This window comes from Sylvia atricapilla, chromosome 1 (genome assembly GCF_009819655.1).
Source record: "Sylvia atricapilla isolate bSylAtr1 chromosome 1, bSylAtr1.pri, whole genome shotgun sequence".
In the NCBI taxonomy this organism is placed as follows: domain Eukaryota; kingdom Metazoa; phylum Chordata; class Aves; order Passeriformes; family Sylviidae; genus Sylvia; species Sylvia atricapilla.
In genome coordinates this window covers 42,578,939-42,599,021 of record NC_089140.1, presented here as the reverse complement: position 1 = coordinate 42,599,021, position 20,083 = coordinate 42,578,939, and the positions used below count along the sequence as shown (strand labels likewise).

Here is a 20,083-nt window from a genome sequence, read left to right as displayed (position 1 = left end):
TCCTCCCACCTTCCTCCCTCCCCGGGACCTCGCCGCCCTTCGCCAGCAGCCCTCAGGAACAGCACATCCTCGCCAGCATCTGGAACACGGTTTACGCCGGGCAGCACTGCTGAGTTTCCTACGAAGGCGCTGTCCCCACGCCCAGGAGCTGCGGGCGCTGCTGCCCTGCCCGCTCCCTGTCACACAGCGCCGGCCGGGAGGGACCCTCCTGAGGAAACACGAAGGAGCGCCGAAGTTTCCAGCTCAGGAGCGGCGCAGCCCTTCCCCTCCCACCTTGCAAGCCTTTCAGGCGGTACCGCAGAAACTTTGCTTTACAGAAAGCAGACAGCGGAGCTCACACCCGCAGCCCTCTCCCCCGGCAGCCCCCCGGCCCTTCCCCGGCACTCACCGCGGCGGCCGAGGGACGGAGGCCAAGGGAGGAGCCCACGGGCGCTTCCCTCACCCCCTCCCGCCCCACACACGATCTCTCCTCCCCAGCGGGAAGCGGCTCCTCCCCGCGCAGGAATGGCCGAAGGTTTCCTATTCAGCGGCATCGCATTCTCCTCCGCACGCATCCCTCCTCCCCCGAGAGGTGCCAGGGGTCCCTCGGCAGCGACCATTTCCCTCAGTCAAGCTCCCCCCGCGCAAGGATACTGCCGGGGTATTATTTCTGTTTTCTTCACTCATTTAAAGGTTGAAAAGCCCAAAGGGGCAAGGCGAAAGAAGTGCTGCTGATACAGAGGAGTGTTTCACGCATAGTTTTGCGCCCCCCACTGACATTACATCCATTAAAAAACACGAACAGCCGATGGAGGCTTCAGCTGCATTTCTACACCACCAGTTTTTACTTACATAAGCAACGCAGTCTGCAGAGGGAGGTCGTGAAGTCTCCCTCTCCAGAGACATTCCAAACGCACCTGGCCGTGTTCCTGTGTCCCCTGCTCGAGGTGACCCTGCCTTGACACGGTGTTGGACTGGATCAGCTCCAGAGGTCCCTTCCAACCTTAACAACCTGTGATATTCTTGAGGGATGCACACTGAACAGGCATGGCAGAGGTTTGGTAATCTCAATTTTATTTACTCAAACTAGACAGTGCTAACACAGTAAGTACAGTGTTTTCCAGCAGTCACCGTGCCCAGCTCTGGAGACACGCATATTACATCAGGACAGCAGCTACACGTACCTGGCAGATGTTTAGAGAAAACCTTTTATACAGAGAAGACATGGAGAGTCTGTTATTTTATCATTTGTTTACCTAAGCAGTCACACAGTGACATCAATTGTAGCTTACACCTCTCTGTACATCAAGAGAAAAAAATACACTGTAGAGAAGATAAGCCAAATCTCAGTGATTTGACATCTTCCAGGTTGTCAATTTTTCCCCCATAGACTAATTGCAGGCGTTGCAAAGTACCATGAAAATAAGCATGTTACAAAAGCCTCCAGTTTTGCATTGGATTGTCAGAGCTGTTGGGAGAAGAAACAAACAAACAAAAAATACAAGTAGTCAAGTCTGTTCATTTAAGGTTTAAGAGACAAACAAAACCACAGAATAAATATGCTAGGGCTCAAAGGAGACCTTCTGATTTCACCGGACCAAGGCCTAGATAGGCAAACAAGCCAGTCAAAAGGGTAATTAAAAGAAACCCATGGAAATATCAAATTAAAATGAATTCTTTAAAAATCTCTTGGTTATAGCTAACCAGTTCACCTACGACAATCACTAGACATTGAAAGGAGGAAGCTATGATGGTTTGAATGAGATGCTTTGCTGAATGTTGTCTTCAGGCCCAGGCTGCCTTTTGGACTTATGCTTTAAAACATGGAAAGAATTTTAAAAAATGCTATTTTTCTTTTTTTTTTCCTTAAAAATAAAACAGGAACAGGAACTCCATAGCATCAGATAGGTTGGGCTTTAAACCATTAAGAGAAGTAGCAGAGAAAAGGGTTTAGCCTTAGAGTTTTGAGTTTACTTTGCATCTAACAAATGCAGTCATGTACACATACAACTTTAACAAACAGATGACCTGATCCTGCAGCCCTTATTCCTCAGAAGGCAACAGGTGCCAAAACTCATGAAGATGGTCTTTTGCTTTTAAAAAGATCAGTAAACTGGACATGAAGCACTAATTTGCATGCAGCACTACATGACAATTACAGAAGGATAATTTCTAAATCTGCAATGTACTTTCAGCATGTACCCAAGCTATACATACAAAAATAAGTTACCAATGTCAGCGTGTCTTCAGACTGCAAGTTATGTCTAATGGTTTACTGTAGATGCATAGCAAACTCATCTTTTCTTAATAAATAAAGAAATTGCTGATCAGCACAGTGAGGAGAGGTATCTAAGTCAAGGTGAATGGCCAAGAAAATGCAGAGGCATTCTATGCAGACTTTATTTTCTCTGCTTTAATAGCAGCTTCAATCTCTTCCATGATTGGCACCAGTCCTGCATAGTTATTAGTTTCAATAGCTTCTAATTTCTCCTGATAATCAGTCGGCAAGCCATTCTGTTTTGCACCCATGCAGATAACCTGTAATTAAAAGGGGGAAAAAAAAAAGAGCCTTCAGTAATAGAAAAGACAGACTCCTCCAAACAATCACTTGAGTAGGAAAAACCATTTAAGTTACCCAGAAAATTTATCTCAAATAGTGCTATTTGTACCCAAGGATAGCCAAAGTCTTCTGGGAGACCACAGAAGGCCAGAACAGCACGAACAAAATTACTCTGAAAAGGCTTTTAACTACCCCTGAGATTCTGATGCATTACTGAAGCGCACATGACTCTGTAATTAAGCTGTTACTAGTTATTCCATTCTTTCTTCCAGACAGGATGATAACTTCAATAATATATGCTGCTTCTCACTCAGGTGTGACACTAAAGTTGGCTAAAGATTTAAAGAGCAGTTATTTTTAAAACTAAGCTGTCTAAAAGACAACAACAAGTACCTAGATAGGGTAAAGGAATAACAGAAACAGACACTTAACTCAGTGAAAAAGAAGAGATTCCTTAGTTTGTTACTGCAGCTTTCCTTTCATACATAAAATAAATTGAAGTATTGGTGCAGAAGAAAAGATGCAAAATGAAAGGCAAAAAGGAAGTTGTAGGAACACAGCTTAAAGGAGACACCAAGCAAGCCTGCATATAGAAATGAACATTCTAAGTATGCTTTCATGCATTTAACATGGATGAAATGTCTAGAAAGACCTCAAGGATGAGGTGTCTAGAAAGAATGAATTTTGCCACAAAAAGTACATAACAGTAGATGGATGTAGTTAAATGACTGTGTGCTGATGCAGTAATCTTTTTAAATTTTTAGCTCTCCTGCCTGGTTAACTTAAAAAAAAAGCTAGGGGCAGAGGAGAAGAACAGAACTAACAATTGCTCCTTACAGGACCAGGAGGGAATGATAAAGCTGCCAATAGTAGAGGTCTGCACTTACAGCATACCAATGAGAGCTGACACAGAGCAGCAGACTATGTATTAACTCCCTGAAAAGCCCTGAAGACCCGCCTTGCCACGAGGTGGGTTGGCAGGGAAGAGGTTTGTGGAAAAGTAGAGCCTGCTTTCTAAGCAAGCCCTCTCTTCAGCAGTCCCACAGTAGCTGGCCTTAGCTGTGCTCCTGAAAGTCAACTCACAGGAGTGAGCTCCTTAGTTTGGAGAAGGCAGCACACTTGGGATTTAACAGGCTCACTCCTGGTTTCTTTACTTCAGGCAGGAAAAGCCAGCTGCAGTGATGTCTGTGTAGCAGCAGCGAAGCTGCAGCACTGTGTGTCAGACAGACACACAGCCACACCAGCCCAGCCTGGGCCTGCACAGATCTCACGGGGCTAAGCAGGTCAGGCCTGCTGCGTGACTGCATCATGTGTCTCTGCCGAGTCAGGGTTGCAGAACAGTGTTGAAACACTTCTGCCTCACCAGCCATCAAGGGGGAACCCTGCAGTGCTCTGCAGTGCTGCTGGGCTCCTGTGATGTGCTGCTGATGTGTCTGGTAAAAGGAGACATGCACTCCTGTATTAAGTGATAGCAAGTACTTCCCAAGACAGTAAGGGTAATCCACGTCCTGGAAACTACAAGCCAGGTGCTGTATTTTCCCCACAGAAGCTTCCCTCTGTCCTTTCAGTGGAGTACATTAATTTTTCAAACACAGAAGTGCTGCATATATGTGAACAACATCCTCCAGAAAGCCTTGTGTCAATCATAGCTAATTCACAAGTTAAATAGGGGCTTCCTGTAAAGTATAACTAAACCAAAAACCCCACAGTGATTTAACAGGCCTGTAAGAGCTAGCAATCTCCTGTGAGCATCATTACAGCACTATGTTGCACAAGGACTGTTATACCTTTCCAGTAGTCATGCTTTCCGTCCCCTGTAATTAAAGTACTTATTAAATAGCACAGAAGTACTGCATTATAAACTTCTGTATGCTCTCCCAAAATCGAAGTGATGCAACGCCTACCTTTTTATACTGTGGAGAAGGGGGACCAGAGACATAGTCCTTCATCTGGTAGCTCCGACAGGTCAGTACCTTTCCTGCTTGAGTGTGGACATTAACTTCTATTGGGATATAAATGCCATCCTCAACTCCCTCCTGCCTGTAAAACACATATATTCCTTTCATGTCAATTAACTGATCCATCTTTCAAACCAACCATGCAATTAAACATACAGGTGTATTATAAGAGAATTCAAGACAGGACACTGGTCTGTGCTTTAATATACTTTAAGAAAAACAAATAAAGCAAAACACATTTCAGTGCTTTTTGTGCAAACTTGTTTCATATTAAAAGAAATGTTTCTAGAGAACCAGCAGCATTCACTTTTATCATTTCAGCTCTGTAAGAAATGATGACTTGTGATTAACCTGCAAAGTCAGAAAGGGAATACTCCTAAACTAATTACTGTGGAAGACAGGTTGTCTGAAAGAAAAACACAAGCAAGATTATCAGAACTGATGAACCAGACACATGTTCCTTAACTGCCACCCAGATAAAGAAACAATTGCAAAGTTTTATCTTGCCCATTATGTTACATTTTAACAAGGGGAAATTTGCACAGCTTGTGCAATGCACTTTCCAATGAATAATCCAAGACACCTTTTAACTTGCACAAGACATACAGAGCAGTAATGAGCTAGGTGAGGGGAAAAAAAAAAAAAAAGAAAAAAAAAAAAAAAACAACCCCACAACTTTTTTAATTAGCAAAATCATGCTTCAAAAAACAAAAACTCAAAACCAAGGCTATTTATTGTCCTGAACCACTGGCATTTAGCCACTAATAAAAATTTGAAGAAACAGTAGGAAGTACATGAGAAGCTTAAGCAATACAGGAGACTTTATAGCACAATTAACTTTAGAGGTACTTCAGCTACGAGTCATAACATGGTTTTAACCCTGCTTGTCCAGTATAAATTTGAGAACTCATCTTTTTTTCAAAGACTTGCTACCATTTCAAGTTATTTAACATACATAATGTGGGCCATGTTAGGTGAGTAACTAGGTTAAGTGCAAGTACAGACTGGAAGCTAACTGCAGATTCAAAGCCAATAGACTACAAAATAAGTTACATGGTTGTGTGAGAGCCAGAAAACTGTTTAGTAACATCCACTGCTAGACTCTATGAGGCAAAGTCATGATTTATTCTGTAACTTACAGATTTGTGAAGTACAAGGGACAAAGAAAAAACCCACAGAAGTGACTATGAGACAGCAAAAAAAAAAAAAAAAAAAAATTTGAAGCCAAAGGCTTCTGCCATCTAAGCAAAAACGTTCCCCTCCCATATTTTTTTTCTATATATTGCATTGTTTTGTTAGTATTTCAACTTATTAGCCTCAATTACACATTCCCTCCTCTGCTCCTGGATAACAAAGCACAGCTACTTTACCCCAGATTAGGAGAGGTAAAAAAAACAAAACAAAAACAACAACAACAAAAAGAAAAAAGGTGGGCGTTTTTTGTTTTTTTTTGTTGTTGTTTTTTTTTTTGATACATGGTAATTTCAGGAAATAACTTGGGGGCGAACCTACAAATATATGAGCTTGCAAGCAGCCAAAGGATCCCAAGACCTTCAGCAGGAGCACCTACAAGCTCATTTGAGTGGGTTAGAAGCAATTCTTAGAGGAGCACTGTTGACTGTGATTATAAAAACCAAGAGCACATCCCATTTCCAGTTCACCTCCATTACATCATTGAGGCAACTGGGTCAAAGTAATCTGTAGTGCTAGAGTCCATGCTGCAGATTCTGGTAGTGTTCCAGCACTCAAGTCTCTAGTACCTTAGCAAGCATTGAAATTTATCCCCTATCAAACAAACACCAGGGACTTGCAATTCCTACACTATGTCAACTGTAAACAGTGTGTAAACACTTATGGAAGTCAAAGTCCAAAATACTGTCCCCATGGAGGGGAAACACAAAGGCAGATGCTGTCAGACAGGACCATCATACTTAGGAAGTTCATGCTTTAGGAAAGAATGGTAAATCAGGAGTTTAAAGTCAAGGTCAGCAGAAGGGGGTCAGGATGTTTAAGTGCTACTGTAAGCAAGAGCAGAGGCGCTCAGGAGATGGAAAAGCAGGTACATTTGAAGCTGTCCGCAAGCATAAGTGTGCCAGCTAAAGGCCCATGTCCTCTTGCTTGAGGCTAACACTCCCAGCCAGGACAAGAGTGCTCAGAGTGGCCATTACCATAAGGTGCAAACAGAACTAGGGCAACAGTTTATTGTATTTCAGGTTCACCCTAGGCAACAAAAAGCATACTGGAACCAAGTTTCACAGCCAGAGTTTTAAGGACATGTTTACACAGTGAAATTGCAACAGTACCAGAGGCAGGAGAACAGTATTGAGGTAGTGCTTTCACTGGGTTTACTATGCCCTGCTGCCTTGTTTTCATCAGCCTAGATTTCTACTGGAATTGTCAGTGATGAACTGCTCTGAACAAACAATCCTTGTGTACCAGAAGCACCACGATGTGCAGGCACATCTCAAAAGCTGCAACAACCACATGGCAGCAGACAAAGTTTTGGAGATTCTAAGCCCTGAATTAGACCCTGCAAGGAGTCATGCTATTCCTTGCTTTATTTAACCAGGTGGTCTTTTAGACTTCAGCCTGGAAGCAACTTGCTCAGGGTTCCTTGAATGTCTCTTAATTACCAGGCACAGGTAGAACATTCTCCCCCACACACTGTAAAGGTGCAATCAGGCTCTCCCATTCAAATGGGGAAACAATAACACCCCAGCTCTCTGCTTGGATGCTCCTCAAGCTCACAGAAGTTTACATCCTTAGAAAAGACATGTTAAATAATTTCCTCAAAAGGTCCCTTTGCCTGTATTAACAAATCTCTCTTCTGCAATCTTGTCCTTATCCCTTTCTTTTCTGCTGGAGTCTGCAGATGTATACAGAGAAACATGGATAAGACAGTCTCAAAGGAAATTCTCCCTAAAGTAATGGGAAAAACACCATAGGACAAAATACAGATTTTAGAATCTTATAAGAGACAGGACATTGGGAAGACAGGTTAAAAAAAAAGAAAAAGGAGCATGACCTATTGACTTCAAGCCAAGATCCACAGATTGTTAAAATACCTCTAAAAGTAGCTTTAGCTTGAAAACAAAGCACTTTTAATCACAGGAGTGTCAGAAGTCAATACTGTGAAATAGAATTCACATATTAAAATAAAAATTATCTTCGTGATTCTAACATCATAGTTTCCACACAGCTCTTGACCAAAAATTAACTAATTTTCAATTGCTCTCTAGAAGAAGACAGCAAAAGTTAAGTCACCTACTTATCCAGCGAACTTAAATTGCAAGTGTTCATTTTCCACACTATTCCCCACACTTCATCTCCAGGGCTCTGAGCAATGGTAGCTGTACCTCCATGCCAGACAGAGCTTGTTCTGCCTTGATGGTGGCCAAACTCGAGCTTAAAATCCTGCAAATGAAAGCAACGCAGAGAATCAATTTCCACTTAAAATAAGGGCTGTTGGCTGTCCTTGACATGAAAGGGGCAGCCAAAGGACAGTAGTACATGTAGGCAGTTGGAGAAGGAAGAACAGACAGGTGCCACCTGATGCCACCTACCTGGTGCCAAATCCTTTGCAGGTTTTTGTGGTAAGACTTAAATGCCACTGTGCAGGATCCAGGAAAATAGTAAAGAAGTCTATGAGATGGTGAGCTCTGGGCCTTGTCCTCCGCCACTAATAAGACTACCCAATTATAAAATACCATCTCTTCTATTTTACAATGTTTTGTGCCATCTCATCACTCAACTGGAACATTCTTGGGTATTTTTAAGTCAAGGCATATGTCTTCTTCAGTGACCTTATTCAGGTTTTTACAACTAAAACACTCTTTTAGAAAACAAGTATCACTTTTTCTTACAAGTAATATCAACTATTAGTATATATGAAAAAGAGAATAATGGGTTATTGAATGGTATCAATGTAATTTCTCACCTGACTCAATACACTCAGTATCCTCTCCTATTTATTAGCCAATTTGTAGATTCTTCCCAAGCAGTACAGAAGGGAACAAGCCCTCTCTCCCTCCCCTCAAAATCCAAACCATCAAGCTTTAAGGAAGACTACCTGCTTAACAACAACAAAAATAAAACCCAAACCTATGCAGCCCCACAGCTTTGTGTATTTCTTCTGACCACCCTCTTGAAGCTATGATTTTGATTTGAAACATACACATGTACACATTAATATTCCCACTGAGGCACATCACTCTCTTGTAATATGTCCTAATAGATGTAGGAAAAAGGTTGGGAAAAAAAAAAAGAAAAGAAACAGTTGGAGGCTTACACACAGAAAAACAACACTAATCAGAAGACAAATCAATTTTTGTGTGTGTGCATAAGTGACATCAGCTTGGCAAAGTCACACTGTTTACTCCATCAACAGAGTCATCTTCCTGCCCCATAAAATGTCCCCTATTTAACCAGTTTCACTAGAAAAAGGTTTACTTAAACGCACCAAGTTATTTGCACAATAGTCCAGTCAAGTCATAAACTGAAGTTACAGATAAGAACAAGTAATTGCAGGGCAGCCCCAAGGAAATACCTGGATAGAATCAAGTACTCTCACTGCAGTCTCACTTAAAAAAAGGAGAGACAAAGGGTAAAAAACCCTACCAATTTTAATTTTTACTTTATTCCTCCAGTTATATTTTCTTGGACGTGACCTGCACTGAATAGCTGCAAGGAGCTGTATAAATTCATCAGGCACCACCCAAAAACCAGCAACAGAGATCACACAGAAACAGCACAGTTCACTCTGGTTCTGGAAGCAGGAAATTCTAAGTTACCCATGTGTGCAACTGCGTCAGGGACTGCTGGGAGGATGGGAAAAAACACAGCAGATACTTTCTTGGGTCAAGGGATTGGTCTTTGGTCCTTCTAAGTACCAGTGTAATACTCTTTCTGTGCTTGTTACACATCCTATTTCTTAACAGCTTTTGGCTGAAGATTAACAAAGCTTTAAAAAGTAACATTAGAGGGAAGTTTAGCTGAAGTTTAACTAAAGTTTTTACTTTAGTTTAGGATCCAAAGTACTCTGACTACAGGCTGTTTCTCCTTTTTTTAAGCCCAATTGGCCCTATCACAGAGCAATGAATAGGAAACAGCTCCAACCTTCCTGCAGTCTTTCTAGTCCCTAGCATCAGTGATTTTCCAGCTAGAAGCAAGGGAGTGAAGCCACCCGGTGTCGGCAGCGAACACAGCAATCGGTCAAAGGCCAGTTAGAGAAGGCAGCCAACCTGCAGTGGGGCAAGAGGTGCTTACTGACTAACCGGGAAATCGATCTGAGAGCCAGGTGAGCTGAAGCTTGCTTCTATTAGAAGATAAGCACACACTACTAGAGCCTTTCTCCCTGCCCTCAAGGTCTGATCCTGCAAGGAGCTGGGCTCTTAGCACGTTCAGTGGAGGGGTAGCTGCAAGTTCCTCACACTTTACAGGAGCAGGCCTCAGCTGCCAGGTTGACAGCCCCAAGAAGCACCAAGTAGCTGACTATGGGGAGTTTATTAATGACAAGGTTTTGGAATTTCTTCATACACTCTAATATAGATAATTTCCTGCCAGTTACCCCAAGGGAAACTTCAAGTCATCTTTAAGTGGTATCAGCTGATGCTCTGCTCCCCTAAGCATCCCTCTCTCTAGATGCACAGATCTGTATTTCAACAGCTTTAATGGCCACAAACTCGGGTTTCCAAGCCTACACTAAAGCCAAGCTGATACAAATGCATTTAATAACCCTGGCAGGGAGAGAACTGCCCCGTAGGGTGTATGAAGGCGTTAACTGCAGACGTGCAGAGCTGGGTGAAAGCTCCCATCTGCCTGTCACACAGCGCAGGGAGAGCTCCTCGCCTGTACCGGAGACACCTCCCACTAGACTGGTTTGCTCAAAGCCCCATCCAACCTGCTCTTGAACATTACCAGGGATGGGGCATCCACAACCTCTCTGGGCAACCTGTTCCAGGGCCTCACCACCCTCGCGGTGAAGAATTTCTTCCTGCTACGTTACGTTTCAAAGTCCATAGCGCTTTACGCGCCGGGCCGTGGGTCATGGCAGGCAGCCTGGAAGGTTAAACCCTGTCGGATAACCCCACAGCAGTGGGACTACCACAAACATCCCTTCTGCTGTGGGCAGCCCCGGCAGCGGGCCCTGGGTCAAGAAGCACAGGACAGCCAGGGCTGGAAGGGGCTCCCGAGATCATCTGTCCAACCCCTCCCGCCAAGGCAGAGTCACCTCAAGCACATGACACAGGGACGCGTCCAGGTGGGTTTGGAAAGTCTCCAGAGAGGGAAACTCCACAACCTTCCTGGGCAGCCTGTTCAGTGCCCTGCCTCCTTCAGGGTAAAGAAGTTACTCCCCATGCTGAGGTGAAACTTCTTCCGGTTTAGTTTACGTCCATCGCTCCTTGTCCTGTCACTGGGCACCACGGTACAGATCCTGCCACCATCGTCTTGTCGAGACCCCGCCGCCTGCGCCGTGCTGGGCCCTCCCCCGCGGGCGGGACGGACGGGCTGCAGCCCCGGACCGCGGGCAGCTCCCCGGGCACGCAGCCGTGCTCCCTGCGGGAATGCCGGGCTCCCCCCGCCCCCGCGGCCGCCCCCTCACGCACCTGCAGGCGCGCCGGGGCGCACAGCGCGGCCGAGGGGTTTTGCAGCAGCAGCCGCTCCCGCAGCAGGTTGCTGCCGTAGGCGAAGTACAGGAACCAGCAGCCGCCCTCGCCGCCCGGCTCCATCGGCCCGGCCCGGCCCGGCACGGCCCCGCCGCCGCTTTAACGCCGCCCTCCCGCCCCGCCTTCCCCGCTGCTTCCGCCGCCGGGCGGGAGCCGGCGCCGAGCGGGGCCGTGACGCAGGGCGGCGGCAGCGCCTCTGGAAGGCGTCGGGAGAGCTCCCGGCGGGCGGTGGCGGCAGAGCAGCGCTCCGCCCTCCACCCATCCATCAGTCCATCCGTCCATCCGTTCATCCACCCATCCACCCATCCATCCATCCGTCCGTCCGTCCAGCCGGGTTCCCCGCCGCTGGCAGGGCCGCGGGGCTGAGGCGCACGAACCCAGCCCTGAGTTCGGGGGCTCAGTGCTCGCCTTCTTCTGGCTTAGCTCGTAACATTGCACTCTCGGTTTGAACAGCGTGGGAAAGAACCCACGTTTTAAGAGAGAACTTTCACCTTGTTCAGAAGCTACATGGGTGCTGAGAAAAACGAGGGGGGTTCTTGTTTGTTTGTTTTGGTGGGCTTTTTTTAAGTTTGGTTTGGTTTTGTTTCTTTTTTTTCCTGTTGTTTGTTTGTTTTGGTTGTTTTGGTTTTTTTGCGTGTGTGTAGAATATCGAAAGTTCCAATAATTTTGAAAGTGTTAGGAAAAGCTGGTTGGCTTTCTTTTAGAAGAGTGGCATTTTGACACAAAAGAGTAGCAGGTGCTATGCACTTCATTATAATTCCTACGTGTAGATTTTTCTATTGAGAAAGAAATATCCACCTCAGCTTGCAAGGAGCAGCTCAGAGAAAGCCCGAACCTGTAGCACAGCATGAACTAACACCTGGAAAACCTACCTGTTCCAGCATCTCTGCTGCTTCCTGAGGGCCATCCTCTGTGGGGAGGAATAGACCGTCAGTGAGCAGCGCCTGCAGCCCCTGGTACCCAAAAAAGCATCCTGGCCACGTCTGAGATAAACAGTCCCGATTTGTAAATACATTCCATGAGAAGTAAAGTAGAGCAGCTGGGAGGGCTCAGAGCAGAGTAAGATGGGAATGTGCAAAGCTAAAAGATGAGAAGATGCTGGTATGGGCAGGCAGAAGCTGCACACCCATATACAGAGGCACTTCCTTTCCTTCCCTGAATAAGCAATGCTGGAATGGGACAGGAGGAGCCCTTATTGCTGGCTGCTAAAGATATATATATATGTATGTATGTATGTATGTATAACACCGCCATGGAAGGCTGTAATTAACAATAGTGTAACCATTAATGGTGAGATATCACTCATAGATGCAGTTAAAGTAGCCCTCAGTGCAAGTTGGCTTCCTGAGCTGAGGCAGCTGCTGCAGGATTTAGCACAGGATCCCTGGCAGCACAGTGCCCAGCCTCTCTGGGCCATCCTCATCCTGCAATATAGAACAGAACGCATCTCCTTCCTTCAATGATGTGTTCAGTACTCCATTCAAGTCCCCGCTTTCGTTTTCCCAACACAGGCGTTGGGAAAGACAGAATCACCATGAAGCATGTAAAGTGATAAAAAGTGATTCTGATCCTTCTTGACTAGTATCTTTCAATTTTTAGGGATTATTTTTCTTTTGTAGGATCCAAGTATTTTAAAGTGAGAGGGATTACAGAGGTCATAGGAAAACAGCAAAACTCCCTCACTCTCACTCCTTACAACAACCAGTAGCTGAGTCTGTCTTTTGAAAACCTGCTTCTGGTATATGCTTTTAGTCCCTTTTCCCTAAGGACATGCAAGCTCCATGAGAAGTGTCTCTCTCTCTTCTTCCATCAGCTTTTGGACTGTTGCCTAATTTCAACCTGAAAGCAAAGGGTTTCAAAGATATCTAAGTTTCTGCTGATCTCAAGGAAAGAGTCAAGAGGATGGCTGTGAGACAGTGGGGATCCCACAAGGGAAGCTTCTAGAGGGGCCTGTAAAGCCCAAGGGACTAAGCCTGCTTGTGAACAGGTTTTCCAGCCTTGTGCTTGCTGCACTACATATTTGGGCTTTATATGAGCTGTCCCTTGTGAGCCGAGGTGGACATTTCTTACCAACAGAAAGATCTTATATTGGAATTGCAGTGAAACACGTAACAATTGTTACTCTTTAATCTCAAAATTATTTTCTAAAAAAAGCCCCAACCAGCCTTTCATAACACTTTCTAGGTTATTAAAATTTTTGATGTTCTACTCAAAAAAAGCCATTATTTTTATCAACACTCAGAGTTTAAACAACAATTGGGATAATTTTTCAGTCAAAAAGCATGTGGATTTGGAACATGGTGAAGCTTTTCTCCTAAAGGTTTTGTTCTTTTCCATGCAGTTAAAATCAAGATCTCAATGTTATGAGCCAAGTCAGATGATTGACAAATGAGGAGATGGAGCCCCTGATCTCATGGCTGGGTGTGTACACCAGAAAGCCTCTGTTAGGAAAGGCAGCTAGAAAAATTACCATCAAATTTTTGGAAAGATAATCAGTTTAAAACACTGCCACTTACAATTCCAAGTATTTCATCATTCAAAAAGGCCTTTTCAAATTAAAGTCTTGTGAGATTTCCATTTTCTGCAGTCTGTACTGAATATGAAGCCTATTCTCTTACCAAGAAACATGAGCCAATATTTCCAGGAGCGTGGGTTTGGTATGCATGGTGTCTAGACATAACATGATGCTAACTCAGGTGCTATTTGAACTACCTAGGTAAATTTTAGATCTATGGTAATTATTTTTCTGAAACCAATTCAATCAGTTTGCACTTCTAAAATCCATTTCTTCCCAGCTGGCCAGTCAGATGGCAAGGCAGCATGGGAGGGAAGTGAATTTGCTCTGGAGTGAAAGCTTTGCAAGTCTTTCTGCTGATGTGTGTCCAAATGACGACCAAATGGTTTTACGTGTATAGGGAAATACTTGGGCACTATGGGTAGACCTCGCTTGGAAACCAAGTTTACAACAGCTAAAACAGGGAGAAGGACCTTTCCTGTAGGAATTTGAGTAGAAATCTGCCAGGCTTTGATGGTGCTACAAGATTTCATACTTCTGCTTCATGATCTTTCAGATGAAAATTAACTCTCTGGGAGAGGAGTGTGCTAAATTAAATCCTGGGGGTTTTTTTGGAGTTCAGTCAGTTCTAGGTGATCTCCAGAGCAGCTGACATGAAACCTGTGTTAACCTGTTTGAAGCCCCAAACAATTTGGGAGCATTGTTTCCCCATTGCCTGTCGCTACAAAACCGGCGCAGAGTAAGCAGTCAGGAATACGCCTCCCGTTCGGGACCTTCCTAAACATGGGCGAAAGCTCTGGATATCCACAGCTATTTGTGCATTGTCTGTGGAGGAGATCAACAGGGTTATTTATGCTAAGAAAGCAGGAATTAGTTTCCATCAGGTTTTTTGCCTAGATGCAATATATTCCTGAGCATATCCTACCGTAGGTTTTTAGGGAGGAGAAAAAGGAAATTAGGGAAAAATAAGGAATTAGGGAAAAAATGAGATGCAGTGGGATAAGTTAAACCACCTGAAATGTCTGCCAGTCACTCAATGTGCCTCCCCATCGCTCCCTTTACACCCCATGGTTGTCACAGCATGAGCCATAATTGATGTTGAAGAAAGAAAAGAGAACCTGGAGGAATAATAAGGACAACTGATGCAAATGAAGTGCGTGTGCAGTCCTCCCCACAGCTTTTCACTCCTCCCTGAGGAGCTTTAGTAGGATGTGCTCTGCAATTAGTATTTCATTAAAATGATACCTTTTTGCTGCGAGATGGTTACAGCTGGTGGTAGCTTCTTAATACAGTGTGAAAGGTCTGGGGGTCTGCAGAGATTTCATGTTCATGCAAATGAATGCAAATGATTTTACAAGGTGTCATGATGTTGCTGTGCTTGTTCTTTCCCTACAATACAGCGACCATGCTGTCCTGCAGAAACTCAGCCTCCTTCCCTGCCCTGCTTGACAGAATAGCCACTAACCCATGCATCTTGTGGCTTAGCCCCACTGATAACCAGGAGAAATATCCATCATTCATTTTGAAATTCTGTTTCTCATATGTTCCCACAAATAGTGCAGTCATTTAGGAGAGGAACTATTAAAATGGCTGGGTCTGTGCCACCTGCCTTATTTTGTTTTTTGGTTCTGCCCAATGCCAAAGTGAGTTTTGTGCCCATGCTAGGACAGCCCTGAGCTTTCCCTGGCTGCTGCACACTCGGTGTGGTTCTGAGATGTCATTGGTGCCATCTGATGCCTACAGGTACTTGCAAGTGTGACTTGAGCAACTGGTTAATAAATCTTGCCAAATAACATTTTGTTTCAAAGGAAAAATGCTGCATTGTACTGCAGAGACTGTACCTGGCACCCAGTGTTTTTATCTCGTGTATGAATGTACAGTGGGAACAACTTAATAGTGGGAACAACAAGAAAAAATCCCTGTGCATCAGAAAAAGAGGTTGACCCTGATCACCTTTGTGTGTGTAAGTACATTCTAAATCAGTCTTTTTTTCCTAGGAACTAGTGTTTAACTTCCCTCATTGTAAAACTCTTCTGAATGATAGCAGCTCTCTACTGATATGACACAAATGGTTACGGGAGGTTTTCTCAGTGCCTTGATAATGAAATCTCTTAGTTTGCTGTGTCAAGAAGATTTGTCAGTGTGATGTTTCTGTGTCCTGTTGTCTCAGGGTGCATTATCTTCTCCCACCAGAGAAGTGATTGCTCCTTCCAGAGAAGCAGTTCACATTGCCATCTGCCTCTGGCAGGGACTTGTGTTTCACCAAATACCAAACAGGTTTTCTCTCAAGTCTGTCAAGTGCTTGAGCCTTTTTCCCCATGAAAGTTATGACTACCAAATGCAGACCAGCAGATGAAAAAGCTGTATCCCGCAGGTTTGCAATTTAGTGTTATTTTTACAATGTGCTTCTGGTTTTGGTTTTTAAAATTATCTTTAATACTTAGTATTATTTACAGGTTAATGTTAATTTGCTTTATTCCCATCCTTTTACGTTCTGTTAGGTTGAGGGCACTTGTGTTTACTTATCCTTTTATTCTCTTCCCACACAGAAAAATTATAAAATAAAGTCAGTTCCAGATGGTGTTTTCCAGTCCTGTATTAACCCTATGGCTTTACAGTTGAACCCTGTAGTGTATTTCACACAGAGTTGATACTTCCCCTTTTGCACTGCCATGTCTGTAATAATTTCTGTGCTGCAAACCTTTAGCCTGCAGAAGACATCACATGGCTCCAGCCACGATGCAGGAATGTGTCTCATAGCCACCTCCTTTCCCAGAAGCAACATCACTGAACTTCTTGAACTCTAAAGTGCAACTATGAGATGTTGGGATGGAGAAAGGCAGTAGTATTTCCCTGTTTGTAAGAGCAGTGCTAGAACAGTTGCAGGAGCATATGACATGGCTGTCAAAACAGGCCCTGGTTGTACTGTTCCTCCTAGTTCTGCACAGACCTTACAAAACACGGTGCAGGTCCCCACTGAGCGATTCTGAGCAGAAAAGTAACAATTACTGGTAAATCCAATTCAGTCCTTCCACTGGGCTGGTGGCCTGTGTGGGTGCTTTTGTTGTGGAATAAAGGCGGCACTGTTTTTTCATTTGTTTTAAACTCATTTTAGCATGACATAAGCTAAACCAGAAAAATCCCTGTGTGTCAGAAAAAGACCCTGAGCATTGCATTGGTGGGAAAACAGTAGTTTGAGCTCACGCTGTGCCTTGCCATTGCTCTGCTCCTCTATGTAAGCAGATCACTGAACTGGTGACAAGACCTGGTCCAGCTCAGCTGCACAGAACTTGACTGGGGTCAGGGGGTTGGCACTATTTTCCTCTCTTTCCTCACTTGTTGGAGCAAGTCCAGAGATGGACCACTAAGATGATTAGAGCACTCCTTGTATGAAAAAATGCTGAAAGAATTGGGATTGTTTAGCCTGGAGATGAGAATGGTCTGGGGTGACCTTACTGTAGTACTTGAAGTCTTGGTACTTGAACAGAGTTGACAAGAAAGATGGAGAGAAACTTTATGCCAAGAGCATGTAGTATCAGGACAAGGGCGATTTGGCTTAGAGTTAGGCTCAGATTAGAAATTAGTAAGAAATTCTTTACTGTTAGGGTGGTGAAACACTGGAACAGGTTGTTAGAGAAGTTGTGGATGCCCCAGCTCTGAGATTGTTCACTGCCAGGTTGGATGGGGCTAGGACCTACTTGCTGTAGAGGAAGGTGTCCTTGTTCATGGCAGGGGATTGAAACTAGATGATCTTTTAGGTCTTGTCCAACCCAAACTGTTCTATGATTCGATGATGATTATGATACAATGCAAAACCAAGAGTGGAACAGAGAGAGCAGCAAGTTCTGTATCTCAGGAGACATTGGGGCAAGAATATTAATGCCCCTCTGCCATTTATGGGCATACTTCAATGAGAAACGAGAAGCAGTAAATCCTTTGTCTCTCAAAGCTGTTTTCTTTTCATCTTGCACTTCTACATTGTTGCCTTTTAATGACTATATTCATACCACTTATTCCCAGTGATGGAGCACTTTGCCTACAAGCTCTCTTCCCTAATTTTGCTCCTTCTTCCACAACCTCTGCCCTTGCATCAGGGATGTAACCCCTGGAGTAGAACAGGAGAAGAAACTTGCTGGTGGGAAGGGTACTGGCACTTTGTTGTTTTCTTCACCAGAAGAACCTTCTGGGATACATCCGAGATACATCATGTACCATTTCTGTTACCTTGAGTGTCTTTGATGTTAAAAAAGCCATCCTCAGGCTGTACCTGCACATCCCACTCTTCATTAAAATGGATAGCAATGTTCACATAAAGCCACCTTTTTTCCAGTTGCTGCCTGTGCTGGAGCAGCACCAGAGAGGTGGACATCCCTCTCTGCGTGCAGTTATGGTGCTTGGGAAGGTGACCCTGGCACACAGGAAAGCCAGCCCTGGCAGCTTCCATACTGTGGCAGTTGCTGTATAATTGCCTCATTTTTGCTGTTGTAATTTCTTTGCAGAACAACAGTTATGGAGAGATGGGTTTTGTTTCATGCAGTCCCAAGTCTTGTAGTCTGTTTTCCTAAGGAAGTGTAGCTCATGCTGTCACACTGTGTGCCCACACCACTTTATGCATCCTTCACTGCCCATCCTGGTGGCTGCTGAACACATTGGGCAACTCCTACCAAGCCTGCAGACAGGCTCCGATCTCTGAGACCGCGTGTTCCTGTGAATTCTAGGAAAGATGCAGCTGGGGAAAAGATAAGTCTCAAGCGGGAAAAGGCAGCAGTTTGAGCAAGCTGCTCTTAGACAACAAAGGCACTGCCCAGGAGAGAGAGAGGGGCTCAGCTACATAAAAACTTTCAATAGGAATTGGTTTGTCTGAAGTAAAGAGACAGACAATCCATCAATCTGATTTCTAATGAAGCACTCACCCTTCAGTCATACAAAAATCACTCGGCCAAAAGATCTGAATACAATGGAAGCAAGTTGTCTTAGGTTCGGTGCTTTGTATGGGCTCGTTTTTCTGTTCATCTCTCAGACAGAGCACTTTTGCACCAAAAATTCAGCTTGCCAGACAAGTTAATGATGTCAGGAGCAACCTTGGCAGAAGTTCTGCCTCAGAGCACATCTATTATTCACAGGGTTTGCAGTGTGCAGGGATATGCAGAAGTCATGTCCTGCCGAGGCACAGAATGTCTCAATGACAGACAGAAGGAGAATAACAATATTTTCTTTCAAGGCACATGTGGCCCTGAGAATCTCTAGGGATGTGCATTTGGTAGCTGATTGGAAACAGACTTATTTTATTTCTCCCTACATAGAAAGCCCTGAATTTTTTTTTTTTTAAGAAGCCAGGGGAAAAAAAAATTAAAAAAATTATGTTTTATGTTTTCAGCAAGCTAGGACAGGTCTTCATTCCTTCCTTTCCACTCCCAGGAGCATAACGAGCGGGCAGGGAGGCTCGTGCAGTGGGTGTGTTACATAAACAATTGTACTTGAATGACAGGGGGCGTTGGAAAATAATGAGTAACAGAACTAATTGCAGCCAACGCTTGTCACTGATCTCGTTAATCGCGACTGCTTTACACCGAGTGCTCCTCCGTCATTTTCACTCTACCAAACACTAAAAAAAAAAAAAAAAAAAAAAAAAAAATAGTAATAAAAAAATCCGTCTGGCTAGTGCGAGGGCGATGTGACCAGCAGGTGCCACTCTGGCTCCACGGGGAATGCGAGGAGACTCTAGGGCTGGGCACCGTTGGCAGGAAAAGCCGAATCGGGCAACCATCACTCACTGTGTCTGTCCCTGGATTCTCCTACCGGCTCGACGTAGCTGGGACAGCAGCTTCTCCCCATCCTTCAGTAAGGAGGATGCTGGAAAACCGTGAGTACCACTCACCCTGGTCTACATTTGTTTGCCAGCAGCGTTTTTGCACAGGGAGGCAGGAATGGAGACGGAAAGCTGCTGCTTGAGAAGGCTGCAGCCTCTTTGACCATCTCCTCATTTTGCCGTACAGGGGAGAAGTTGGTGCTTCCTCCAGCCCACATCCTGATGAACACCCTGTGGAGTTATTTAGCACCGAACAAAGATTCTGTAGTTGCTTTAAGTGCAAGAGTTGCCCCTTCAGTTTTGGCCACGGAATTCAAGCCTGAGGTTTCCACCACACAGCCTTCCTGATTTTGCTCATCTTGTGGGCACACTTTTCTGTGTCCTAGGGAACAGGGTCCTGGCATTCCCTGGTCCTCATGTTCACTCCTGAATGAAATCAATCCCTCCTGGAGCCACAGCCACTGCCAGTCTTCCAAGTACACTGGTTTTCATGGACAGAAGCAGATTTTCCCACCTGCTTGCCACTATGAGAATTGTCCCAAAGGCTAACTGATTATCAGTGGCTCCAGGGGACAGGCTGTGATGGTATGCCATAAA

General features: G+C 44.5%; 1 protein-coding gene across 1 annotated transcript; it reads right to left on the bottom strand.

Moving 5' to 3' along the window:
• Nucleotides 1-1,032: 1,032 nt before the first annotated feature.
• On the bottom strand, nt 1,033-11,275 carry GGCT (gamma-glutamylcyclotransferase). The gene is made up of 4 exons (XM_066320497.1): nt 11,103-11,275; nt 7,766-7,911; nt 4,444-4,579; nt 1,033-2,517 (listed from the first exon to the last, which is right to left on the bottom strand). The coding sequence occupies exons 1-4, from the start codon at nt 11,223-11,225 to the stop codon at nt 2,368-2,370; spliced, it is 555 nt and encodes a 184-aa protein (XP_066176594.1). The 5' UTR covers nt 11,226-11,275; the 3' UTR covers nt 1,033-2,367.
• Between the last annotated feature and the right edge of the window lie 8,808 nt (nt 11,276-20,083).

Bases quoted from the DNA above. Each gene is read 5' to 3' on its own strand.
- GGCT (XM_066320497.1), bottom strand. From the start codon at position 11,225: ATGGAGCCGGGCGGCGAGGGCGGCTGCTGGTTCCTGTACTTCGCCTAC. The intron at 7,912-11,102 runs GTGCGTGAGGGG...TTTCATTTGCAG, and splicing joins GCGCCCCGGCGCGCCTGCAG to GATTTTAAGCTCGAGTTTGG. The intron at 4,580-7,765 runs GTAGGTGACTTA...TGTGTTTTACAG, and splicing joins AATTTAAGTTCGCTGGATAA to GCAGGAGGGAGTTGAGGATG.